Genomic DNA, 27,563 nt, shown 5'->3' with positions numbered 1-27,563 from the left:
AACTCACTTCTTGCCTCGGGTCTTCTGCAAATCTCTGAATCACGTATTTCAGCTCCCTGAAAAAACAAGAGTTAAAAGGACACGAATAAGCAGTTGCTGGTTGCAGTATTCACACAAGTGTCACATTTCTCTTGGATTACACTTTAAACGATATATATTCATGCACTTTAGAGAGAAACAAGTTGAACTGCTTCCACAGGAAGGAAATATGAGGTCTAAAAGTGATTGCCAAGGACAGTGTCTATTCACAATAGTCTAGAAAAGCTTTCAGAGATGTGCAGTGATGAACTGGTTTGTAAATTCTATCAGCATCCAGTGTCTTTAGTCCTTGGGCTCCTGCCGTCACAGTAAATTACAAAGAAAACTACATCTTTTTATTGCTAACAGAACATGCTCACAGCCTCTCAGATAAAAAACATTAGAGGCACAATATTGAATAATGCATCATTGCTATTATTGACTAGTACAAGTATTTTAAGTAATTACCCCCTTTAATAAAACAAACAAGCCCCACAAACTTACTTTGTGAATTTCTCATGTGCAAGAGCCCTGAAATTTAAAAGAGAAAACAGAAAACAGAAGAATATAAGGATTTGAGGTTGGAACAAAAACCAACCAACCACTTTGCAGTTCTTTCCAGATAATAAAAGGATTTGCTAAGCAATTGCAGCACACAAGACAAAAAGAATAATCTTTCCAAAAAAGATCAGGTAAAGTCTCCTCCATTCATGGGGGGGGGGGGATCACTTGGAACAAATCTTGTAGCTCTTCCTGAGTCCTGTCTTAGACAAGGCTCTGACTAACATCAGTGGGAGCAGATGAAAGGGTCAGAAGAAAGTAAGAGACTTACAATACAGCTATATAATTAAAACCAGAATTTTGGCTACCTCCAAGAGCCAGGTGAATTCTATAATTGCAATGCAATTAAGGTATGGTCACAACCAATTAACATCATACATCAGTAAAGCAATTAATGGTCATTCTGTGAAGTGCCTTGCACCATGGTATGGTTTACGCCTCCCCCAGGACTCACGTTTGACTTAGGTAAATGATATCTCTGTTGCCTATCTCCAAGCTCTTGCTGTAGCCCAGGTAACCTGGCACAGAGGATTAGACCTCTCTGATTCAAGACATCAGGTCATTAGGGGATGTGATAAGCTAGCAAATTGTACAATTATAGGTTGTAATGTTTGTCCGGGGAGGTCTGCATTTTATAAACACTACTGTTCATTAATAGGTTTCTGAGGGAGCTTGGCTGATGCGTAGGGTAGCTTCTTCCTTTAATGCAAAATACAAATTATATGAGTCTCTGTGATGCTAGTAAAGCATCCTCCTCCACTAAATCTCTTATTTTACTCTCCTCCTCACCAGCTTTCCTTCCTTTCTTGTCTTCCTGTCTCTAGTTAACCATTTTTGTCTTCAGGATCATCTTAGAGAAATGGGGAAGGAAGATGAAGTTGGGGAAGTCTTTGCGTCCCTCTGCATCAGTCAAAATCAACTCTAGATTGTAAATGAATACTAGAGGCACAAAACTCCTATTACCATCGGGTTTTAGCTGACATTGTATTTCCCCAGAAAACAACAGCAACAAGAATAACTCAGTGAATACTAAGACAGTGCAAACTTACTCCTTGGGAAATGGGATAGGTTGAAGCAAGCTGGCCAGTGCTGGTCTCCAGTCATCATAGTCTGACCTGAAAAATGAACATTTTATTAATAACATACCAAGTATTGAATATGGTTTGTCAAAAGTTAGTTCAAGGAGTCAAAAGGTTTTTGCTGCAGGCACCAACAACCCTTCTGGTGTACTGAGACACTCTAAAGATCTACGGTGACCTTTCCCTTTCCATTTTCAGCACATTCTCCACTGAGGCACAATAAATCTGGTATTTACAATGACCTCCAGAGAGGCCTTCTTTATGTCAACTTAAAGACATTTGCTGTTTATGAAACCTGTTGACATTTAATCACTAAGTAATACTTTCATCTCAGTTGGTACAGCAATTACCAGGCCATTGCTATTTACAGCTCTGCTCTGCATTTAATTGGAATTATTTTTTTTTCTATAAAACATAAGCCCATTTGTAAAAACAGACACATACACACACCCCCCACCACCACTTTTGACCTTGGCACAAAGGAATGGGTCAGTTTAAAGAGTACAAAGCTCTTAGCTTATGAGGGAAGAGACTAGAGAAGGAAGAACTGCCAAAATTATTAAGATTGAAAGAGGGCAGATGAGGATAATCACAGCTGAGAGGTCAGGCCACTGGACCCTGTAAGAAATGTCTCCTCTCCATTGTGTTAGCACCACAGATCCCAGCTGATGCATTTGGTTTTGATGTCTGCTGTCAATATACAGAATTGTCCTTCTACGGAGGAGCCATCCATAAGGGGATACTCATGTGAACTAGAATAAAGAGAACATTTTGCTTTACAGCATGCACTGGTCAGCGCAAACTAATCTGCAGTGTTTCATCTCAATCTACCTGCAAAATGCCAGCTGCTCGAGCACATGTGGTGAAGCAGGTACAGCTTCTCATGTAGGAATGGCACTTTGCACACTGCCACCCCTCTCCTTCAAATGATCTCAAACATTTACTGGTTAGTTAGCACCAATTAACTGCCGTACCAATGCACTGCACAAAGGGAACAATCATTGTAAGATGGATGAAATGAAGAACACAGAAGATACGAGAATTTGGCAAGTCAGCACCAAAATTGGGCACAGAACCCACCAGCCAAAGCCCAGATGCTGGCACTGCCTGCTAGGCCACTCTCACTCCAATTAATACAAATGAGTGCACACAGAAGTAAACATAGTAAATCTCATATGGGGTGAAACACCTTGGGATGTCTGTAGAAGACAATGTAGAATAGCCTACTGTCTCCTCTTACTGCTGTCACCCTTTGGATTTCAGTTTTAGAAGTCAGATTATTGGCTGCAGCTTACTGCAAACTTGGCACAAAAGTATGGTGTTTCTTTAGGAAGGAACGAAGTGTAATGTTCTCAAACGGGCAGTATCTACTGATAGCATTGGAAACGGACAACATATGCACAGGAAGCATTCCAAAATAATGCATTTTTTGCAAAGAGAAGGTTCTAGCCCAGAGAAATTGAAGATGGATGCATTTCCAAAAGTCTCATCCATTTTTTGAACCACATAAAACAGAGATTTCCTTAAGCTAATAATACGCATGATGTTGGACGGTCCCCAAAGGCACATTCATAGACACAAAGAAAACTTATGTGTATGAGCAGTATTCTTAAGAAGCAACATGCAGAGAAATTTTAATTGAAGGGATAATCACGATGTAAAAATCAACCAGGGAGGCAGTTATCACTTGCCCAACATTAGAATGAGTTCAGGTTACAAAAATATATAACATCTCATGCAAGTAACCAATCCACAAGAATAACTATGATCTGACAGTAGCTTAACATATTAAAAAACAGATGAATGCCGTACAAAAGCACTGTGGGATGGGTTAGTAGCTCTTCTTCCATACTGTTATGCAAAAGTCCCAAGTTCAATACAGACGCTTTTCTTTCCCATGCTAGGTGCAACCTAGCACAAAACTAAATGCCTATAATTTCAGTAGGCAACTTCAGCAAGTAGTCCTGCCCTTTTCGTGGGTGCATTACCAGATAATCATAGCACATGCTTTCCAGTCATTTCCTGAAATCCCTCTACCAAGAGGCCAAGAACCACATCATCTTGTGGGTTCAGGGAGATGTCTCCTCCCCCACCTGCAGTTATTAAACAACCATAAAAGCACTTAGGTACAAGGCTGGGGCTTAAAGGCACATACTTCAGCAACTGAGGTGGCACTGGCCAGGCAAAAATCTCAGTGCTGGTTCCCTTCAAAACGCCAAACAAATAACATTTGAGAGTCTTGGCTATGTCCCCTAATAAATACAACTTGCTTATTTTCCTCTTGTTATCTTTAGCACTTGAGGCACGAAGCATAGTGCACGTGAAGCGACAGTAATCCAAAAAAGAAACCTCATGCCCATGCCAGTTGCGCTAGAAGGCTTTGAGCCCAATTTTCTCCTCCATCAGGAATTCTGTTCTCTCGTCTAAATGAGGAGCAACTCTGAGATAAGGGGTGTTACACTAACCTAAAGCAAGTGCGAGTCTGAGTCCATCGCAGATAGAGCACTTTGTGATTACCCGTTCACAAGGTTCCTTCCAGAAACAAAAATCCCTTATGTGCTTAGGCACTAAACAAATAAGGAAGATGACAAACTTTGTTTAGTGCCTCAGAATAGCAAGACATGAAGCAGGACTTCATTACAAGCGGTTGTTTTTCCACTTTGTGTAAAGTGAATATTATGAAACATCTGAGGATGGGGCTTGTCATATAAACTAAGTCAAGGAAACCTTTAACATAGCACCTCTAAGATGAGCTCTCTGGGTTCTTCTAACAAAGCTTTGATTAATTAAGGCTCTCTACAACACTATTTGTTGTTTCTGACCTACAAATTGAATGGATCAGTGACACAGAGCTCTGACCTACATTCAGATTCACCTGAAAGTCTCTTGTTTACCTACCAGGTCTCTGTAGGAGAAAGACGATGCAATATATCTATAGCTGCAGCCATGAGAAGTGCCAGAGGTCTCTGATCCACACAACCTGGGTTTCACTACGTTTGTTAGGTGTGAGAACATAGTCCAGACCACAAGAAGTAGTCTGACTTGAGCCAGCACCATACTTCCACTCAAACATGCATGTCTGTACTCAGCGTGTTGTGTGCTCTTCCTGTTACCATTTCCATCCCCAGAAGCAGTTAAGTCCTGCAGTGCTGTCCTCTTGGGATCACTGCTGTGCCCAAGCCTCAACTCACCCTCCGCATCACAGCCCCGCTTCTCGCAAGGGACCTCAGGGTGCAGCCTGAATGCTGGCACTGGAGAATCGGCGCTTGGGTCCTCAAAGAACTGACAAGTCTAATGAGCAGTCTTTTTTATTTTCTTTTTTTTTTTCTCTTTTTAAATATACATACTCTTTAGAAACTGCTACTAAACCAGTAGCTGATTTTACTCTAAAAATGACACATTTTTATTGGTAGTTGCAAACAACTTTAAGAGCAGATTTTTGAGCAGAAGAGACCTGAAAGCCAAAAGGCTGAGTTAGGAAATTCAAAGGTGTTAAAGGTGTTTCACATCACATGAGATAAAGCACCTACAAATCTTTCCTAACAGAAGCTTAAAAGCTGAGACCCACTTGGAGGCTTAGTTCCTGTGACATCTCACGTTAACTGTTACACCACTATAATTCCTCCTTGAGCAATCTGGAGAGTTGTGATTAGTAATAATGTGAACCAATCAATTTTTCATGGCTGATCTTCAAAGGAAATGGCAAGAGGAAGAAAAAAGCTGCTCTCTAATAGACTAAGACCAAGTGAAACACTGCAGGCAGAATTGGACAGTATCAAACTCTGACTTTTCTTGAAGCTGGGAGTTATGTATGGCATCCATTTGCAGAGCAGGTCTGTGAGAGGGCAGTGAAAATAAACCATAGCCTGTTTGCTTAAGAGGAGAAAGAAAGAAAACGGTCTGCTATGAAATATATAGTTTGGTTACATGAGTGGGACCTGAACATAAAATCTACACAACCTGTAATCCCTTCAATCTGAGCTAGGAAACATGAAACAAACATAGCACAAGAATAAAACTAAACTACTTATTAAAAGCCTACGGTGTTTCTCCTCCTCCCACCTATTCCCTTTTCAAAAACATTTTCGATCTGTCTGTGCTCGTCTCATCTGCACTCTTCTTTCATTTCAGTTGCTTTTTTCTTTTTTTTTCTTTTTTTTTTTGTCCATTCAAAGCTCTAACAAGATAGAAGTGTTTGAAGCAGGGAAAGAAAGGGAGATAGATTAGCTCTGGCTGCAGTTAACAACCACCGCAATGAGCCAGAGAAAGAGGCCATGCCAGGAGGAGGAGGGAGCACAGAGCTACCGGGAGAACTCAGGAGAGTGCCTGTGACAAACTCCCTTTGGAGCTCTTCAAAGGGTGCTGGGCTGAACGCTCACGCTCATCACACAGCTTAAATCCCGGGATTGGCCTTATAAAAGCGGAGGGGGAGAAAGACTCCCTGATATACTCACTGGCTCTGATTTTTGCAGGATTTGCAATTTTAGGTGAGTAGCACAGCAGTCAACCTGCAGCCCGATCTATGGGTTCCTGGGAAATGCATGCTAGGCTGGAGGTCAGGGTGCCAAGCAGGTGAAGCTGTCAGAGCAGTCACCTGCTACTGCACACAGATTTACTTACCCAGAAACCTTTTTTAGGGGATTGGCCAGAACGCTGGCCAACCATAATAATTAAATAATCCCTGACTGCAGTGACTTTGCCTTTGGGCCATCGTCGCTATTGGCCTGCCAACATAATACATTTTCCTTCCCCAGGATCACCTTTCACCAAAATGAAAACCTGCCCATATGTCATGTGTGACACAAACAATCCAAAACATATTAGCAGCCCAGGGCAACCCTGATAAACATGACATAAGAGAATCCACTTGGGATATTCAGAGCATGCCACTGACCTATTGGGGAATGCAGAGAAGGCAGGGGAAGCTCCAGTGGGTGCTTGCGTTTGGAAAGCTGTCTGTCTTATCACCGAGAGGCTGCAAGCCCTGAGTCCTCTGATTTTAGAGGATAATAAGAAGACAAGGAAAAACTACTTGGAAGCAGCTTGTTTCTCCAGACTGAGCAGCTTGACAAGATCAAAAATCTTTTAGGTAACTCCTCTATTATCAGCTAATAAGATGACACCACCACCCCCCAAACCCCCCTGACATGTACCTTATCCCTTCTTTCCCTGGCTCTAGGTCCCTCTAGGTCCAACTCCTCTGAATTGTATGACACAAGATTTAGCTCAGGGCTCCAGGGCAGGCTGAGAAAAAGCCCCATCAGACCCCCTGTCATATAAAGCACAAACCTGCTATCTGCAAAACAGTGAGGTGCCTTTTCATGTTCAGCCTTCTTTTGAGCTGGGCTTGTTTGTTTTTTTCAAAATAAGAAAATTTAGCACCATTGAAAGGCCCTAGAAAGGTCCTGCCCTGGCTGCTGAGAACAGAAAAGGCCTCCACTGCTCACAGCTGGCACGGTAGCATCAGGAAACAGCAATGCAAGTTTGCTCAAAGGAGCCAACTCTACCCTGGTCACACAAGTCCCAGAGAGGGGTACAAGTGTTTGGGCATCTGGAAGGACTCTTGCCACACTGGCAGCCATGGAAACAAAAAATAACACAGATGAAGGGTGACAGCTTACAATACAACAACATCACAGCCACAGCCTCCCTAAGAGGTGTCTCTTCTTGCAGCCAGTTTTGTTGGCTACTTGTTGATCCAGATTTCAGTATAGGCACAGTTTAAGTGTTCTCCCCATATGCTGGGTGTTGCCAGGGGGATCAGTGGGGTCCTTCAGGTGACACTCAGACTTTGAAGTTATCCAGTCCAAGGAAGAGGACACACGACCCCTTTTACTGCAGATTTCTCTAACTGCAGTTGTGCTGTTCAAGTACAAGTTTGGCTGTACAAGAAATTCTCTAATGCATAGAAACATTAACATGCAAGTAGGAGCTGGACAACACTAAGCAGCTCTCAGAGCCTCTAATTTAATATGACGAACAGAAAGATTTCAATTAATTTAGTGCATTTTCTATGCACCAGTTTAAGACTTGTAGCATTCAGGAGGCACCGACTGGCATCAATAACACTATCAGAGTCCAGAATGCATTAGAGAATATTGACACAGAAGTTTGATCCACTTTTGACTGCAGGACAAAAATACCATGTTCCACTAGAGACTGTGTCTCCTTTAAAATCTGCCCAGACTTTGGGTCATCTGCCAACATCTTTAAAACCATGATTTTCTGTTTTCCTGTAGCATGCAATAGTTGTGTTCTGTTACTCAACTACATTAGAAAAAAGGTCAAAGACGTTCTTGGTGCTATGATAACAGCCACACAGATGAACTTTCTAATCTGCACATTTAGCCTTCTGTGCCAAAAGTGAGGCATTACAGTGATTATTAAATAATTGCTGTTACATTTTTATCAATATTAGAAATGCTTTTTTTCCCCAAAAAAGTAAGTATTGTGTAGGAGTTAGGTGAACAATAAAATGTCCTCTGCTGAAGATACTGTTAAGAATTCTTATTTGCTAGACTTTCAATAATTAAAATCTGCCTAAATAAATTACTCCCTGCTGCCCTAAGTTAATTATGTAAAAAAGATATCATTGTTGGTGACTCTCTTGTTTTGATGATGATATTGAGTCAGACACCTAAAAGAACAATTAAATTCAATGCTAAGCGACTTATTTATGTTTGGCTTACCACTGTTATTAATAAGAACATTATTTTAGTGACTGCCTGCTGAGAGCTCAGCTCCTGGATAGCAGTTGTTTTATAATTAATGTTTTCTTCCTACTGGCATGTTCTTCAACTCTCTTTCTTCACATTCTTGTTTTTTCAAAGTACAGTAATAGTATTTAGTGCATCAGAAAGCCTTTGTTCAAGAAGAGTTTCAGCATGCCAGGAATCAGCATCACAACAGCATTATCTTTCATTTTTGTTAGCCCTTCTACAATGCTTTTCCAGCACTGGTTTCAGAGTTTAAAAAACAACACTCAAAATCTTTACCTATATTTTACAGATACGGAAACTGAGGCACAAAAAGAAGCGACTTATCTAAAACCTCCTAGTAAGCCAGTGACAGAATTAAGAGCAGAACTCATTTCTGCATTAATGCTTTCAGGTCCAAAAAAAAAAAAAAAAAAAAAATCAAGGGATGAATAGGAATGGAAGGGAGCCCAAATCAGTGGAGCTACAATATATACCAGCCACGGCTCTGCCTTAGAAACTGCCCTATATTCTCATAGGTTGTGATTTCTCAAGGAGAGTGTCGACTCTGGCAAGGCAATCTGAGGAGAGTTGCACCAATTTTGTAGTATCACTGGTCCTTCACTATACACATCTTGTGGGTTTCACCCTTCAGAATTACCATTGTACAAGCTGAAAAAGGGCACAAAGCTGCTCCACACCTACAACCTATGCGATAACAATAAGAGATTCCCATTTTCACTGTTGCTATTGAAGAGCTTGATTTTTAAAAAGACAGCAAACACATCCAAAAAATATGTTATTTTAAGGTATGGAGTGAAATAAGAGTTCTTTGTGTAGGAAATTATATGGGGATTGTGACCTGGCCTATCAAATGTTTAAAATGTGGAGAGACTGTGAGGAAAAACATGCCCATTCGTGAATTTGTTTATAAGTGTATGTCAGCTGCATGATGAAACCAAAACCGTAAATGCTTAGTGAGTCAGCATCCAAGCCAGCATCAGGACTGAGAGAGTTCATAAGTGTTTATGGAAAACATCTAGAGTCACAGGGAAGGGAATAAATACATGATGAGTTTAATGTAGCACCTGGGTGCATGAAGACTTAGAAGCCATCAGATGAAGCAAAGTCAGATGCTGTGCTTTTTAAATGCAAATAATTTTAAAGGCAGAAGAGGCTAGGCTGGGGGGGATGGGGGGGGTGGGTTGTGTGTGAATAAAATTACCCTTCAGCAACTTCCTGCTCAAGAATCTAATGGGAACAGTATCTTGGGTTCACCTGTCCTGTCTCTAGTTCTGAGTGTATCTTAAGTATGTATTTGCAAGCCAGCTCTGCAGTAAGCGAATTATGTTGAAAATTGGTACTATGTATTTTGAAATAAATGAAAATGTGGGACAAAACTTTCACAAAATCCTCCATCATGGCAGTTGGACTTCCTTTAATTCCTCGAGAGCATACACACAGATTTGCATTTGACTTCAGTGTAGCCACATGCTCATGGTTTACAGCAGAGTCCAAATTTCACCGTGTCTTGTATTCTAAAAAACTCGACTATTACTTCATTAAGCCTTACATTGTTTAAAAATAATTAATGTAGAAATATAACTGTTTGCCCAAAGACATACTGCAACTCAGTAGCAGAGCTGGCTGTCAAAGTCAACAAAGTTGTTTTGGGTTGTTTTACTGCGCTTCTATTATAAGCTTCCATTCTGCAGTCCATCTTTTCTGTTACTCTTTTTCATTTGTTTATCCAGGAGAAAAACAAGCTTTTCTCAAACAACATTTTATTTTATATTCCTCTTGAAGATATTCAGAGGATTTGCCTCTCAGGAAACCATGGAGCCATCATTTTGTAAAGGCTATTTGAGCATTTGTTCACTAATACAGGTCCGCTGTACCAAAGCAACTGGTTGACAAATAGGGGCTCCACTCCAACACAAGTAAATCTGAACAAGTCATAAAACTTCTACAAACATGTGAAGGGAGAACACCTAAGTGAAAGACACTGACGTCATCCAAATCCTGCTGATGCCAGGGGAGCAGCGCTGCCTATCTCTGCACAAGCACTGAGCCTAGCACAGACCTGTCTTTTCTAGCTCTGTCTCGGGCAATCCCAAGAGCCCTGGAGGAGACAAACGGATTTATTTTTTTTGGTGGGCAAGAACAAAACAGAAACCACTGGCAACAACATCCCATCTTCTGTAATATGCCTGAGGCTCACTGTACAAATAAGCTTTCAGTTTTCATCTTCCTAATGCTATTTTTAGAACATATTGGCAGTGCCAGATGTCTCTTTCAGAGGCTGGACTCCAGAGCTGGAGTTAGATTTATAACCATGTGCTTGCTGGTCACAGATGTTGAAGAAGACAGGCCTGTGGGAAAAGCCCCCCATTGTTAAGATGACATTGTTCAAAAAGCTGTTTAAAATAGTTACTCACAGCATCTTGAGTATTTCAACATAACAGCCAAGGATCCTGTCTGCCTGGGCACTCAGCTCAATGCTCATTGTGCTGCAGGTAGGACTGACCATCAAGCAGTCAATCAGGTTGGGCTCACTGTCATTGCCAACGTTGGCTGTCATCTTCTGATTAGCTGTGTTGTTGCGCTCCACTTCCACGTGGATCTCATTTGAAGTGACAATAACTGGTTTGAGACGGGATTCAGTCAAGGTGGCCTCCTGAGAGACCAGGTCAGGACTTGTGTGAAGAAGGCGGAGGGGGAGATTAGGCTTTCGGTCACACTGTTGCTGGCAGCCATTCCGAATTTCCTTCAGGCTCGGGGAATTGTCTCGACTGAATTTTAAAAATAAACAAACACTTTCAATAGACAGACATAACAGCAAAGAGCAGGAAAGAGAGTGCAACACTGAGAAGCCAAGATCTTTTGCAATTTCCCACTGCATTTCACCCCAGCCCACCAGATTGCTTTCTCCTGTGTAATCGGATTACTGAAATCAATTAAAAACATTAAAAGGCTCCAAAAGGACTGTTCTGCAGCCCCTATTCTACAAAGATTCAAGCTTTTCATTACTCTAATTGACATGCCAGTTTAGTATAAAGGTGAACTTTCCCATCCAAGTTGTGCAAAGCTGTAACAGAATCCTTGCCCAAGTATGTATCTGGCTACAGTACATGCCCAGACATTTGTCTGCAGCCCTCGCGTCTGGAATTTTTGTTGGACACTAAGCAGCCCCTGTCCGTGCTCTACCATGAGGAAAGTCAGATAGGCATAAACAAACAGGAAACATTGCAGAGGGGAACCCTCAGTGTCTACTGGAAACTGGCTCATGTGTCAAGAACTGCAGCATCTCTTTTGCGGTAAGTCAGGAATCAAATTTTCCACAATAATGGAGACAGCATTGTGAAACCAGCTCAGGTTCAAAGGGTGGTGTTCACACACAACCCTTTCTTCAAGATCTCACCGTTTCCTTTGCTTTAGGTGTAACATAAACTCCGTGTGCCAGAAAGGGAGCAAAATAGACGCTTCTCTGGGTAGTGCTTAATTTCCAGAGACTCTGTGGAGCACTCTCATCTTCTGCTGGCCTAAGAAGGCTGGTTACAGCTGCAGCCTGCCTTAGAGGAATATCTCAACAGTGGCCAAGATTAGCACGCAGCTGGCTGTTGAGCTTAATCCTGGAAGTTATTGCAGCTTGCAGTACTTCTCTACTGGGAACTGCTGAGCTCCTTGCGTGACCAGCACGGCCCCCATTTTCAAGCATGGGAGCCAAAGATGTGCAATAACAGATTGCCATGCTCACTGCCTCAAAACATGCCACAGTGAGTATAAATGATTGAAGGTTCGGCATCTTTCAGGTTTTCAAGCACACAAAGCGTACAAATATAGTCACGTATCTACAAAAACATGCATGTGATTGACCAGAACTCCCACGTGTAATGCTAGCAATGAGCAGAGTGAGAACGAAGACATGCTCTCACATACCCATACCCATGCTCACACTGATCTTGTTTACAGATGCCATGGGTTTGGAAGTGAGTAACATGCGGTCAGCTGGGAATTCATACTGACCTGTTGATAAATTCCTCGTAACACGAATAAATGGCTGCTAAGCAGACAGCTACAAGGTTTGGCAGGACCCTGGGATGGGGGCATTGTCCAGTTGGACCATGCATGCTGAAAAACAAAAACCAAGATGACATCATTGTGAGGAAGATTTCTGTGGGCAAAAACAGTGAGACAGAAAGGGGTGCCAGAACTGGATAGACAGCCTTGGGGAATCTTCAGAAGGGCCATAACAGAGAGTTATTTTAACCCTGTAAATCCCTACCCTATTTATGAATAAGGCTAAGCTGCATCCTCAGTTTATTTGATGTGGTATCTCTACAGTCCCCCCAAAATCTCACACGTGACTGAGCATTATGTGGTCTAAAGTTAACGGGAATCTCTCTGTAGAGGGATTAATGTATAAAATGTCTAAATGTATAAAAAGAATGTACACACAGCAAAGTCCATTTGCTTCCAGTGTGTAACTAGGCAGAAAATCCCAGCCATATTTGAGAATTAGTTTTAAAAAAAAAAGAAAAAAGAGACTTCCGCAACATTGCCTCATGGACTCTTCTAATTTATTTGCTGTTTGCCAGTACCAAAAAGCACCAGCTACTCTTAACAGCCAGTAAAGAGATGAGCAGGGCTGGGAGAAGTAACACAGTGAAGCATGTACACAGGACTGGAAATACGCCATAAATTAAATGTAACTAACCTATGAATAAACTTCTTCACCACCTCCATTCCAGCATTCAGCTCATTCAAAGCCAGAATATACTCCTGAGTAAACAGCCGCAACCGAGGGCACTTCCCAAAATCCTGTCCAAAAAGGAGAGACTCAGTGAAGACGGTGAAACATGCCTGCAATGTACATCGAAACTGTGGGTTTTCAAAAGAAATCAACTCAAACACAACCGAATTCACTTTGTTATTATGCTGACAGCTTCAAGAGCACAGTATCGCTGCATGCTGAAGTAATGTTCTTCCCACCAATAATGACATGCTTTCCAATTCTCCTCTTTCCCCCATACCCACCTTGAAACAAAAGACGTGTTAAATGAAAACAAACAAAAAAAACACCCCTACCTGCACTTACATTTCTTTTGTACACTTCACTTTATAGCTTTATTTTGAAATGCATTTTTGTTGGTTTGCATTTTTGCTTCCACTCATAACTGCAGTTTTTTAGAAATTCAACTCAAAAATAATTTTTTACTTCCATGTTGGACATCATATCTATTCCAGTTTTAGAGAAAATCTTTCTGACATGCGATCAATAAGTGATCAAGTATAAAACTAGAGATCAGTTCTTTCTCCAGGGATTTTACTCCAGCTACAATGTGAATTTGACAGGTGAGCTTAGCAGTCACTTTCTTTAAATCCTGCAGTCAGAAAGGCACCTGCTAACTGAAATCCTGCATCTCCTCACATCACCTGCTATTTTTAGATGTGAAAGGAGTAAAATCTGCTGTCTGGCGAGTGTTACTCCACAGCACACTTCTTCACATTTACACAGGTGTAACCTTATTACACAGGTGTTACAGAACTACAAAGCTAAATTTCCAAGTGGTGAACAAGGCCCACTGAGGACAAACGAGCCCTCCCAGTTATCCCTCAAGCAGCTGGCTGTGGAAGAAGAGTAATCCTGAAAAAATAAATGGCAACTGAAATTTTAAAGAAATGCCACAAGTAGTAACGAACTGGTGGTCGTAAAAGGGAAGATACACTCCCAAAGCACTGAAACCTTCTGTTACTTATTTTGGTTTCAAGCACTTCTATAGCACAACCTATATTAACATCTCATAGGTTTTACAGCTAGAGAAAACTACCAAAAGTGTGAATACAAGCCTAGGCAGAACAATGTCTCTTTCAAGTCTAAGTGCCACTTGTTACTAGTATTGAATGGCTACCTGGTAACTTCACCCGGCAAAGGGACTGTGGGCAATCCCACAGTTGGTATTACAACTAAAATCATTAAACTTCTAACAACTCCTTCAGGCAGGTGCAAATACACTTGGTTCAAGGGCATGAGACCATTTGTGCTTCATATATCATTTGGTGCCATTTAATTTCATGAACACTCCTCGCAAGATAGCTTTTGCAGTTGCAATTTGTTTATGAAATTTTTCAACCCATGTAGGTGTCCTAACTGAAGTTAGAACGAAAGTCCAAGAGATCATAAAGGGGATGTCATTGCTGACCGCTCTAAAATAAAATATCTCTATAAATATAATATGATACCCTTATAATATGATGCCCTGTCGCCATACCAGGTACAGAACAATACACACTACCAATATTGTTTGCTCAAAAAAACCCAAACAACCAACCCAATAGTGCTTATATTCAAACATTTGGGCTGAGCCTACAAACAGCTGAAATCCAAAGGTACTAAGAGGTTGCTGAGCACTCCCCGAACAACTCAGCATACAATAGTCTCCAGTCCTGCATGTAACCGGTAGTATCAGCAAGACAAAAAGCTATCCTTGTTCTTTTGAAATTTCAAAATGACAGATAAATGAAGCACTCTTTCCCCATTTTATAGGTGGGAAACTGTGGAACAAAACTTGTTGTGAACTTATCAGGGACCACAGAGCAAATTAGCAGCAAAGGTGGGAACAGACAGCTAGGTCTCCTGCTCTAAGCATGCTGAATTGCACAGGGCCTCCTAAGGTTATGAAGTTTACTGCCAACAACATTGCCCCCCTAAAGGATAACTTTATTTACATGCACACGCACACACACACGCATTCTCTAAAAGACTATTCAGTACAGAAGTCCCTGGAGAGCAGTAAAGTGCCCAAATCCACTCCAATTAATAAATGACACCGTAAATTCTCTGACTACACACTGCGGTACAGACATGTTGATTTTCAATCTGCAAATGTTAAGTATGGTAAATATACCCAATTCTCTGAAGCTAACCAAATACAAGCATTTCACTATGCATTTAGATTTTATTTCAGACCCCTCAAGAGCTCTGGATGCTTTAAAAAAATCAGTCTGGAATCCAAGAATAACATTTACAGAATATTTCATTGAACACTACAGAATATTCAAAAATGTTTACATGTCTGCAGAGTGCAGGCACAGAGCCAGGAATATGACCTTTTTGCCATCTTGGGCTTTCTACCTAGTTCTGTAAACTCAAGGAGTTAAATAATAATACTGTTGTAAAAATAAGAAATATGAACTGTTTTCTACTGGGTTCATGCTGCACACAGCAGGACAGCAGATGGTCTCTAAAATTATATCAGTTAGAGAAAAGAAGTTGATTGTGTAGTTACAGAGGCATGAGACCCATCCTTGAGATCACAGCCAAGTCAACTGTCTTAAATATTTTATTTTATTTATTTGTTATTCTGCCACAGCATTGTGAAGTAAAATTTCTTTATGTAATTTAAAAACCCTGGCAGGAAACTTAATATGCCACAAAGGATGGAGGGCTGGTAAACACCCAGACCTCTCTTAGGAAAGGAATATGGATCACGTAAGAATATCTTCAGAGTCAGGGGGGGAAATCCGGTATATAGGGTGGAGAGAGCAAAGCTAGCAGGGCAGTCTCCCAGCATATATTTCAATCACTAACAAGGAATTGATCGGCAATGAGAAGAGAGAAAGCAGCCTGTGAGAGAACAATCATAAGATGACAGAGTACACGACTCCTGGAACGGGAAGGAAGAACAATAGCAGAAAAGCATAAGGCAATTCAGGAAACCTAGGTAAGAACTCATTGGACATGAGTCTAAAGAAAAATGGAAATCCAGAGAACTGGGGGTGTCTTAAAGAAAAAATGTTGAGGGCCTCAGCTCAAAATCAACAAAGTCCCTATTCTGATTTTGTAATTTAATTGATTGTAAACCATTATAACTATAAGGATGGCATGCGGGGAGTAAATAAGGAGCCAAGAGCCAGGTGGGAGAGAGCTGGAGCTGCATATGCTGGCACTGCTGCCAAAAGAAATGTTCCTCAAAACACAGCTTTGCCTAGATGCTTTTGAAAGACCCACTGAACGGTTATTAGTTCTGCATTTATAAAGCAACACACGATTATATGCAGCATTTACAGTTTGGGGGGTTAGGTTTAGATATCACAGTGCTTTGTGCATTACAGGCAATAGAGCATCTGCTAATTATGAAAGGTATCACAGCAAAACTTCTCCAAACTGACCAAGTTCCCGTAACATGTGCACTCACCATGTTGTGTTTCAGAATCCGCTGTACCACCGGCGTGAACACTTCTATCACAACCATGGACCGCGGGCGCTCTCGGCAGTGCTGTAATGAGCAACAAGTCATTTTGTGAGCTGCAGAAATTATGAAGATGGGTCTCCTCTGGCTTCACGCCCCATGCATGGATTACCCCAAGATTAACAAGATCCAAGGGCTAAATTAAACTTTCCTGGGATTAGGGTACTTGTAACACTGCTCTTGCCTATGGATTTGCTGGCATCTAATACAAGATTACCATGGGAGCTCATGAGTTCCTTTCCCTACTGCCTATTCTTCACAAAACTCATTGGAATGTAGTATTTTTGAGCCTTCTCCCCTTTTTGTCAAATTTGGTTGAAACTTGCCAGCAGTTTTAAAAGTAAAGGGGTTGGGGACAAAAAGATATGTAGACACAGGCAGTGTAATGCCTGTGAAAGACCTCCTTTCCTTGGGATCCAGGCTAAAAACCTGTGGTGGATCTTGGAGGGTGCCAACAAGCCACTCTCCCATCACAGGCTAAAACATACAATCATAATGTATCAGTCAGAGTAATTTAGGCTGGGAAGGACCTTTGGAGGTCATCTGGTCCAATCGCCCACTCAAGGTAGGGTCAATTTTGAAGATACATTAGCCTTCTCATTAGCCTTGTCCATTTCAGTTCTGAGTATCTCTGAGGAGGAGAAGTCCATAACCTGTTTCCCTTCCTGCAACTACACACAGCCCATCCCACATATTTAAAGCTCATTAGGTGCCCACCTCTGATGGAGACCAAAGGCAAAACAAACCAGAAATAAAAGTGCCTTGAGTCCAAGGCTAGATATGATCCTAAGACTGGCTTATAAAAATGCAACAGTCAGAGGAGTTTCTGAAACTTGACTTAATTTCCGTAGGAAGAAGCTGCTGATGAATAACTCTGGATGGGAATTATAAGTAGCATCCAGAACATTTGACAAATGAATGCCCAGCCATCAGTAAGCAAATTTAAGCAGACTTGAAACCAAAACACAAACAGGCCTAGAGGAAAAGTAGTATTTTCACATTCAGAAGCTCTGCAATCCAAAGTACTCAGAAGTTTATGGAAAGGATGCAAAATGCAGCACAAGCATAGATTTACTGGGAAAGAGAATGGGTCCTTATGATCTTCCCACTGCCATTACTCAATTACATAATACCATTAGGGCTGAGCTGTGCATCACATTACCAACTCATCTGAACACAGTGACTCCAATGATTTTTGCATTAGCTAAATAGAACATGCAGAAGGACATCTCTTGTACCCAGACTGGGGTGTGGGAGTCTGAAGATTTTAACTCTCACAGAGTATCAGGGCTACGCGGTCTGATGTACTAAAGGTATGGATCTATTTATCATAATGGTGCTGTTAACTATTCCAGTGTCGTTGGTTGTTGACCAAAAACTGAAATCAATTTGGGCATGAGGTAAGGAGTTAAAGAAAAAAAAGCAACAACTCCCTCAAAGAACTACACTCATATACAACTACGAGATTTCAGAAAGCAAAGCTGTTCTGATACCTTGCAGAAGAATTCACAGAGGTCAGGAGGAGGATGGTTGTTTTCCAGCAAAGGTGCAATTGCCTTTAAAAAGAAAGAGAGAAAGAGGGAGAAAAATTTAATTAGAGGACTGCAACTGGAGTAAGCATTTTGCAGGAAAATATTTGGGGGGGGGGGGGGAGAGCTCACTTTTAAAGAAGAAGGACAAAAGCATCCATAGAGGAATTAGAGGTGGGCTGTGCGTTATTTTACGTGTAAGCTCAAGCGCACCTCTGCTATGAATCCTCCGGAAAATTTTGCTTTTAACTACATCAGTGTAAATACATAAAACACAGCAAAGGTGTACAATTTTTATAATAGTTTAATGAAAACAGGAGCAGACCAATTCTTTTAGGATGTAAAACAGCAAGGATTAATGTGTCTTACTGTTTCAGTTGTAACATCTCCCTAAGAGAAAAAACGGAAGAACACCACACACACACACATATCCTTTATAAAAGAGTTAGAGCTCTTTTTGTGAGAAATAACTCACTAAAAGTAACATGGCTCTGTTCTTACCTTGGGGGACCCTATTCATCAAAATCAAGCATCTAACTTTGTAAAAGTTGAGATCAACCATTCCTTCTTTGTTGCTACGCAAACCAATGTGCTTATGCTCAGTAAACACATTAGAGGTCATACCTGCCACTGAGGGTGTAATGAAGTTACGTTGTTGTTACTTCCTTTGTAAATTAGAAAATGGTACTAGAACAATGTATTCTCTCTATGTGATAGTGCCTTCGGGCTTTTCCTGTCTTGAGCTGAAGGGATTCCCAGTACCCATTTAAAAGTAAGACTCTCAACACAGCAGCTAGGACATTTTGTATTAAGCGACTGAACACCAGATATTTTATCTGGATGGCATCTGGAGCTTTACTAAGGCACCTTGCTTTGTTTTTTGCTCTCCCTCTCGTCTCCTTAATGATTTCAAACCCAGTGACTCTGCTTGCAATGACTGTGTTTCACAATAGCCACTTTCACACACGAACGGGTCAAGATTAATGTGAATTTTAACAGTGAAACCCAACCACATCTGCAAAGATCTGTTCTGGTTACACATAACATTTGTGAATTTTCTGTTCATTATCATGTGCCATCCTTCTGCAACTGTTCACTCTTCCTCTGGTGGCGGTCCAGCACCAGTGGACTGATGGAGAATGCGACACTATTCAGTGAGACTAGAATATCCTCGCTACCCATCCAACACCTGAGCTAAAGATCTTCCTTGAATCCCTCTTTTGGAGTGTTTGCTATAGGATCTGCCAAACCACAGGAGCCATGTATTGCAAAATCACCACGTGTTTATACCTGTTCTGTAACCCTGAGAGGATCACTGCATCAGAGATGTAACTGGCTGGTTGTCAGCCTAAAAAAAATGAGCTTTATTGTTTCAGCCCAGTCCTTACTGAATGTAGGGAATAACCACAACAGACACTATCAAGCAGGTCACAGCTCCATCTGCACGGTCAGTGTGGAAGAGCGACAGCATGAAAACAGCCTGTATTTTCCTTATGTGCGCTGTGGTTAAAAGCAGAAGCTTCCTGTCTCACATTGCCCAGTTACGGCAACATATGCTTCCCATTCCTTACCGGGAAGGGATCAGTTGTAATACTGGTTTTTTGAATTTGGAAATTTGGAATTTTGGAATAATTTTTGGAATAATATTGGAAAGATGGTTCCAGCACCATCTAGAGAAGAAAAGCTGGTTCCATCTGCATGTCAAATCACTGCGTACTTTTAAGATACTACATAAATACACAGTATTAGCAATACTTCCTAAGAATAGCACAGGTTAGCTGTGTAACAGCAGCGAGCTCTGAATGCCCAGAAACTGCCATCTCCTTAATGGTTCGGGCACAACCTACAGAAGGGCAGGACTTGAACTGAAGAAGCCATCATCCAGAATTGCTGAATAATGTAGGCTGAAAGGAGCTTTGGAGGCCACCTGGTCCAACTTCCCTGCTCACAGCAGGGCTACCTTACATCTTTTATTAAAAAATCCTTCCCTCAACACAACCAGTTGTAACTGGAGGCCTGAATTACCCTTTGCACTAGAGTAAAATGAAAGCTATAGCAGATCTCAAAAAAAAAAAAAAAAAAAGTAAATGCCACTTCAGAAACTTATCTTGGTGACTGATTCCAGCTAAAATGGTATCTTAAGCAGCAGTTAAACACAATTCACACCTACTGGCAGCTACATGCCACCTTGTCATTTTGCAGAAAGAGTCACGGAGACGTGATATGATCAGGTGGTGGTGAGGTTCTAGATTAGATTACTGGGAAAATCTCCTGGAAATTGCCAGTGACTGAAATTAAATCACAGTGATGGGGAACCAAGTTCCATCTCCCTGATAAATTGCTGAGATTTTACATTTTGTTGCACAAGGAAGAGAGCTGCCATTTGAATCACTTTTTTCTATGTCTAAACAAATGCAACCTACACAAAAGAAAAAAGTTGAAGAGGATATTTTTATAAATCAAGTAAGCAGGGGGTTAAACTGCAGTGACACATACACATATCCACACTTACAAAAACAATCACTTGCTCACATACCATCAGCAATGGAGACATTCTGTATATGGTAGCATTAGCCCCTCAGGAAACTACCAAGGCTAAGGGTTTTATAGGGCACATCTGGAAATGTTTTTTGACTATTTAAAGTACATATATAGATATGAACATTGCGTTGTGTAGCCTCGTAAAGAGGCCATTTTGGGAGACGATTAACCCTCAGCATGCTGTGCTGTTTCATATAAGTTGATGAGGAAACAGTATTGTTACTCACCCACAAAACAAGAAAAGAGGAATGACAAAGCCACGCAAAAAACAGTAGAACAAATGGGTTTGATCCTGCCTAAGTTCAACAGCATTGGTGGAAATGCTTTCATATTTGCCATACTTTACTGGGGTGGAGGCAAGCATTAACAGAAGTCTTATCAAACAATACAGATCTGTCCTCAGATTTTGACAGAAAGATACTCACCACAATAATGCTCTCGTGGTCTTGAGTGGTTAAGTTGTTGTTCTGAAAGAGTTGAATAGAATAAATGAATGAGCAAGTGTACTCTGAGTTGGCACATCAGCATACACAGTCTTCTTAGCTACCACCAGACACAAGCAGAAAGGCTCAAGACTGCAATTGCTCATTTTTCAGAATAAAATTATCAAATTAAAATCACTCTCTTAAAGAAGGTGGTATACTATCTGCTATGAGGGATTGTGCAAGCTTCCATTTCTCCCTCAGCACCTTCAGATTCAAGCCACCCTAGCCATGAAAGCTGAGCATGCAAACACGAGAATGCCAGAGAAGGTCTCAATCAGTTGTAAAATTAAAGCTAGTGATATGTTTCTTAAAAATGTTTTCTTAAGACAGGCTGTATGTTTCTAAGAAAATTAATAAAAGGATTGTTGTGGTGTTGTACACCATTTGTTGGTAGTAAACTAACTGCCTAACTGCTGCAGTTTTCCTGAAATTCCTTCTTCAAACATGGAACCAGTAAAAGCCAATAAATTTACTGGAAGTCACTTATGCTACCACCTATGCAAAAGAGTTTGCTTTTGGCTTTCTCGGGAGCATGATCCATTCAGAGGTTACAAAGTTGTGAGTTGCTAAAATATTTGCCTACTGCAAGAAAAAAAGCTAGCAACTTTTTTGCTTATCACAAATCTTTGTACATCAGAACTAAGACACGAAAAACCTGCTTGGCATTACATTTCCCTTCCATGAAAAGTTACCTATTTGAAATAGATGCTATAAAAGGAGGATAGATACCTCTGAAGAGGGAAAATATTTTTCTTTGACAGAACTGGTAGTAATAAAATAGCTGCACAATGAATTTATTGGTATATACATATTGCTACAAGAATTATCGGTCATGCAAACAAAGCCAATGGAATAGAAGTCAAGGGGAGTGTTACCATTGACTTGAAATAAGACATGAATCAGACCCATAATAAATTTACCATAAATAATCAACAACAAAAAAAGCCTCAAGAGAAATGTGTTTTGTTTTGTTTCTAGAGATCTACCTAACATGGGTCAAATTCTCCTTCTCCCCAGCAAGTACAAATTCCACTCAAGTCAGCAGAAGTCATGAGCAGACTCAAAGGCAGAATTTGACAGCCCAGTTAAAATAAAACCCACCCACAAACTTTTTAACTGCTCGTCTCTCGTCTAAATGTGACTGTGTCTTGCAGGAGCACTGCTGAGGTCATACCTCTGAGAGAAGTTTTGAGACGATCTCCAGTGGTGCTTGGTGAATAGAGTCATCCTGAAGCGGAGATGTCAGTGCCATGTCCACCAGCGTCCTGATCTCCTTCAACACCACCTCCCAGCGACTGGGGTTACTGAGCACCTTCTTGTACTTGTAAATCTTTTTCTGCAAGAAAAATGAAAGGGTCACACTGACACCACTATAAACCCCTTGAAAAAACTGGCTGGATATGTGCTTCCTACATGCAACTGTCACGTGGGCTGCTTTGTATTTTGATTTTTGCCTTTTCGGTTTGCTGAAAAGCGGTAGTTAAAACATTTAAATGGAAAAGAAAATCTCATATGTCTAAACCAATTTCTTCTGTGGAAGCAAGGAAAAACTGTGACTCCCTTTTTTTATTTTAAAATAAGTTTTTAAACTCCAAAGCATCTTTTTTTTCCATCATCTCCTCTTGCAAACACCTTATTCCTCAGGCTAATAACAGATACCTGCTATTACACGGTTCACAAAGCTGTAGGTCCTTTTAAAGGGAGTTAGTCATTAAGAAAGGGGGAGAGAGAGAGGCCATCAAAACATTATTCCACGTTACTAATTGGTGAATTCAAATTCAGAATCAATTAAATCAATTTCATCAAAGTGAAAAATTCCAGTAGACCCACAGGCTTTTTTTCTGTCTTGAACAATGCTGAAAAGTCATGTTGTCACCCTCCAGTTGCAACAGAAACTAACTTGTAAAGCCTCCAAGTCTTCCATGCAACAGCATTTCCACTCTCAAGAAAAGCATTCCTGACTGCCTAATCTCATCTGCCCCGGTCCTCTGCATGCCCCTGCATTACTTCTGGCCATGCCCAAGCTATTTCACCAATTGCCCCATCCACAGACCAGCTGGATAAGCGAAAGACAATTCTTACCTCCTCAGCAGCCATGTTGCCACAAATGACTGGAACAGAGGCTACTTTGAATTATAAATAGTATTCTTTAGAGAAAACCCACCCTCCCAAATTCCCAGAGGTGGCTTGATGAAACTCTAGAAGTTCAAGGAAACAATGACGAGCGTTAAAACACCACTCCCGACGACGACAACAGGAAGCACACACTAGAACCAGGAGAGGCTTGCCAAAGCAGGCAGTGCTGGAGGCACCGCACGGCCAGGGAGCTAGCAGGGAAGGAGCTCTGCTGGCTGACGGAGAGCAACTGCCAGGACCGCAGCATTGTATTGAGTTCGCATGCCCTTCCGCTCCTCTCTGTGTGCGAATCTGGTCCTCTGGTCACAGGGATGTCAAGAAGCCTGGATACATCCTCAAGTTTATTAAACAACACAGGCTGAGCACTTCTGTGTTTATATGAAAACGTCAGTGTTTTGCACTAAAAAAGGATCTTGCATTCCTCAGCAGCATTTCCAGGGAAATCACAAAAACTGCCCATGTCACGCAGCTTGCAGATCCAGGTGCACATTTTGGGCTATACATCGTCAGTGTAATAAAGGCAGAGGACTTTTCAAAGAGTCAGTCCGCTTTGTTTTGTTTTGGAGCTTTGCCGCCACACGGCATTTCTCCCTCCACTCGCACAGGGAGCTGTCTGAACAGGCTGGCTCTCTGCTTATCAGCCACTTCCTTCCCACCCTGGCAGCAGATCTAATGCTCAACAGAAACCACAGTCACCTCTGTACTCTATCCGAAACATGAGAGAAGAGAACAATACAGAAAAATACAGATTTCAGATGCCTTGGGTTTGTCAGCGTTGTTAGAGGGGGGAGAAGAGGGTGGCACTGGGCTGACATGTAAAGGCTGATAAAGCAATCCAATTATCTTTTTAATTAAATTCATGCAAGTACAAAAGCACGCTGGCAGTAGTTTACACTTTCAGTGCATTTTAAGCCACTGAAAAGCTAAAGGAACATAAAAAACACACACTGCGTACATTATCAAATGTGTTTGGGATTTCAGAACTGAGCAAAAATCTTTGTACTTCTGAGCTCCTTGGGGCAGAGGGTCCACCAGCGTTTTTAAGCTACCAGTACTACTTCTACCATCATCACAGATTTCTTGGACTGTTTAGGAAACTTGAATCATAGTTTAATTTCTCTTATTCATGTAGTGCCTTTTCTTAGGGTCTTTTTGTTATACCCACTCCAGCACAAAGTAGAATCTAAACTTCAAAGCCAACCAGCCAGCTTTGTAACTTGAAGCAACTCCTTTCTGACTAATTGAGGACACTAAACAGAGCTAGCTCAACAGATACGTTTTGCATGCTGAAATTTATTCCTTGGTCCTGTACTACGAAGAAATCAAAATTCAAAGCAGAATTCAAAGGTGGGTAAAAAGTGGGGACGAGAGCTAGACCACTGGGTTATTGTATCCCTGCCTGCTCTGGGCTGCCCCTTACAATGTGAAGGGAACTCTGGGCTGCCCGAGTTACGACGTGATTTCGGAGAGCAGCTCCTTCAGCCTAAGGGACAGCTGCTGAAGGAAACCCTCTTGCTCAACAGAACGCTGCTCAGACAACCCTACAAATATCTTTCTTCCGCTGTCAGATCCACTCTTGCTTGGGGGGAGGGAGGAGCAAGGGAGGTTTCCTTTCCCTTTTAGAGATGTCCATTAAAAATTAAAATGCTGATGATGCTGACGTACATAAAAGACAGCAGGAGCTGACTCCCTGCTATGCAAGGGAGACCTACAAAAGCTGCTGCTCAGGCCAGGCAGACAGAGACTCAAAGGGAGCACCAGGAGACAGCTACCTGTGCAGACACGCTGAGCCCACCGCAAGCAGAAAATCCAAACTTATCAGTCTCTGCTTCACGTTTTCCGCACAAAGGATTGCACCACACTGATATACTGAGCTGTAATCTGCAAGCGACAGTACAGAAGTCTTGAATAATGGTGGGAAAGCGGCAGAAAATAAATAAATAAATAGAGGAGCCATCCCCAAGAGGGTTGAACTCTGCTATCCTGAACCTTTGCCCATGGTTACGCTGCTGTTTTTCTCAGCAGAATGCTCTTCACTGTTCAGTGCCTTGCTGAAAGCCTCAATTAAAGCTTGAAACCTATCAGTTGGTTACAGAAGCAATTTGCTGTGTATTGGCAAGCACTTAGCCAACACCGAGCCATCTGCTCTATTCTACCTGCGCTGACTCCAGAGCAAGGAGAAACAATTACTCATGAGCTTAAAAGCAAAGCTGCCTGGTAAAGACCTGTATCAGAGAACAGGCATGGCAACACGTGCGAGGAGTTCGTTCCCCCTGGATGTAGGTGTGAAAGATGCCTTCGGTTGCTGAAAATACTCACACAACATTCATCATTAATAGCATGTACAAGAAAATACTGGGGTGGGAATCCAGTTTCACTGGGATTTCACTAAAAGCAGCAGCTCCTGCAACAATTTATGTGAGTGAAAATAACACATGCCAACTTGGAATTTGACCCTCCTAGTTACTGACCAGCCAGAACCACACGGCTAATGTCATTCCAAAATCTTGCTATGCTGATTTTAAAAGCAAAACCACTGAATTTAATAAGTCCGCAGAAGAAACAGCATGGGGAGTAAGTGACACTGACAGGGCATCCTTCATTCTCAAATCACTCTAATTAATTAAGTCTTCCAGAAACCCAAAGACCTAAGTCTCAATCGTCTTTTAGGGGAGGAGGAATTGAAGTCCACATGTGAAAAATTACTTTTCCAGTGTTACTGAGCAAGCAAATGTGACAAAAGTCTGTAAGCAGTGGTTTTTGCCATCAGTGCTCAAAAGCTCCTGAACACTGCTGCGAACAGAAAGTTCAGGAGAGCCTAGGAAACTTTCAGCTTTTTTAAGTAACATCTTCATATGTTTTTCTATCCCATAATGGCCTCATCCTCTAGCCCTTGCTCACACACCACTTCCTTGGACAAGAATGGTAATACTGATGTAGTTGACATCTCAGGAAAATGGTCTCTAATGCACAAAATTGGACGGCATGGAACAACTGCCTTTTTCAGCCCTAGCAAGACCTTTCATGTTAGGAACATCTTAAAGCAGCCAGCGCACCTGATCCAGAAAGGGCAAGATGAAATTAGCCTTCTTGACAACCAAATTTGATCCCTGCTTTGCTACTGGTAGCCAGGAAACATTTTGTACTCTTGGGAACCTGTCTTCCCGTCAGCAAATACTATCTTCATTACATTAAAAAAAATTAATTGCCGACCCTAATCCAGAATAGCCTGTTAAATTCTAGCCCTCTGCTCTTCAGCCCTTTACCGCTCAACAGCATGCAACTAATCGCTTCTTTATTGGAGAAGCTAGAGCTACTGCAGGAACGTACGCTGACTTTGAGGGTTGCATGTGCCAGCAATTGTTTATTTCTTGCTGAGCAACGAAGGCAGTTCCAGCAAAAGGGAAAAGGTCAACCTCCCGCATAGAGGTCCTCTCCAGCTCATTGCGGGGATGACTGGGCCAAGCTAGTGTTAGTTTAATGTTGATGGCGCTTATGTAAAATGGATGGCAGCCTCTTGCTAGATGCGAATGTACAGAGGAAAAAAAAAAACACAGAGAGCAGACACCGAAACTGTTTTCTCCACTGCAGCAGAACATTTGTTAAAACACTGCGTAACAAGAAACAGGAAGAGTTGCTTGCGATGTTCAACACACATGCTTGGCTTGTCCTACAAAGCCCAGGAGCTGTACCATGTATTATTGAGCACCACCTGCTGGCATTTTGTCTATTAATTTGTTATCTTCATGAAAACAAAGACAGCATGGCACCCCCAGAAGTCAACTACTTCCATATTATGCTTTTAACACTAGCAGGCATCACTTACTTCACTGTATTCTGAAAAACACATAAGAATAACTTGTTCCTAATGGAAGTTTCCCTGATAACCAGATGGGCTTAAATCACCAAGTGGATCCATTGAAAGCCTTCTGAACTAAGTTCCTACCTGCAACATTTACCAATATGAAAAAAAAAAGCAAGCTACCTGAAAAGACTAAGTCTATAAAAAGTCCCATTTCAGGCAAAGGACTGGGGCCTGGACGAGATTACAGAAGCTTTTCCAAATTGGGGACTTCCGACTGCTCATGCTGCAGTAATCAAACTCTTCACGACCTTCTGAAGGTTTTGCACAGAAAGACTAATGTGCTGCTCTCTAAAATAGCTGCAAAACAGCAGCAGCAAACTTTTGCATTCTACCATGTTTTCAGGTCAAGGCATTTTCTGCATTTTTCATTTTACCCAGTGCTAAATGCTGAAGTGCATCAAC

At 41.5% G+C, this 27,563-nt stretch overlaps 1 protein-coding gene across 4 annotated transcripts in view; it reads right to left on the bottom strand.

Moving 5' to 3' along the window:
* CMIP (c-Maf inducing protein) overlaps nucleotides 1–27,563 on the bottom strand; it is a 139,953-nt gene that overhangs the window by 15,103 nt on the left and 97,287 nt on the right. For 2 of the 4 annotated variants that reach the window (XM_072872847.1, XM_072872848.1), the window contains exons 4-13: nucleotides 22,335–22,496; nucleotides 21,101–21,142; nucleotides 18,099–18,161; nucleotides 16,552–16,632; nucleotides 13,071–13,216; nucleotides 12,380–12,484; nucleotides 10,792–11,145; nucleotides 1,629–1,694; nucleotides 523–549; nucleotides 8–56 (exon numbers count right to left, since the gene is read on the bottom strand). In XM_072872847.1, the coding sequence (XP_072728948.1) occupies nucleotides 8–56; nucleotides 523–549; nucleotides 1,629–1,694; nucleotides 10,792–11,145; nucleotides 12,380–12,484; nucleotides 13,071–13,216; nucleotides 16,552–16,632; nucleotides 18,099–18,161; nucleotides 21,101–21,142; nucleotides 22,335–22,496 (1,095 nt within the window). The remainder of the gene's footprint in view (nucleotides 1–7; nucleotides 57–522; nucleotides 550–1,628; nucleotides 1,695–10,791; nucleotides 11,146–12,379; nucleotides 12,485–13,070; nucleotides 13,217–16,551; nucleotides 16,633–18,098; nucleotides 18,162–21,100; nucleotides 21,143–22,334; nucleotides 22,497–27,563) is intronic. The other 2 variants (XM_072872850.1, XM_072872851.1) reach the window with 1 other exon arrangement.

The sequence above is a fragment of the Ciconia boyciana genome, chromosome 9 (assembly GCF_034638445.1).
Source record: "Ciconia boyciana chromosome 9, ASM3463844v1, whole genome shotgun sequence".
Taxonomy (NCBI): Eukaryota; Metazoa; Chordata; class Aves; order Ciconiiformes; family Ciconiidae; genus Ciconia; species Ciconia boyciana.
The sequence above is the reverse complement of the archived record's forward strand: the minus strand, read 5'-3'. Positions and strand labels throughout refer to the sequence as shown.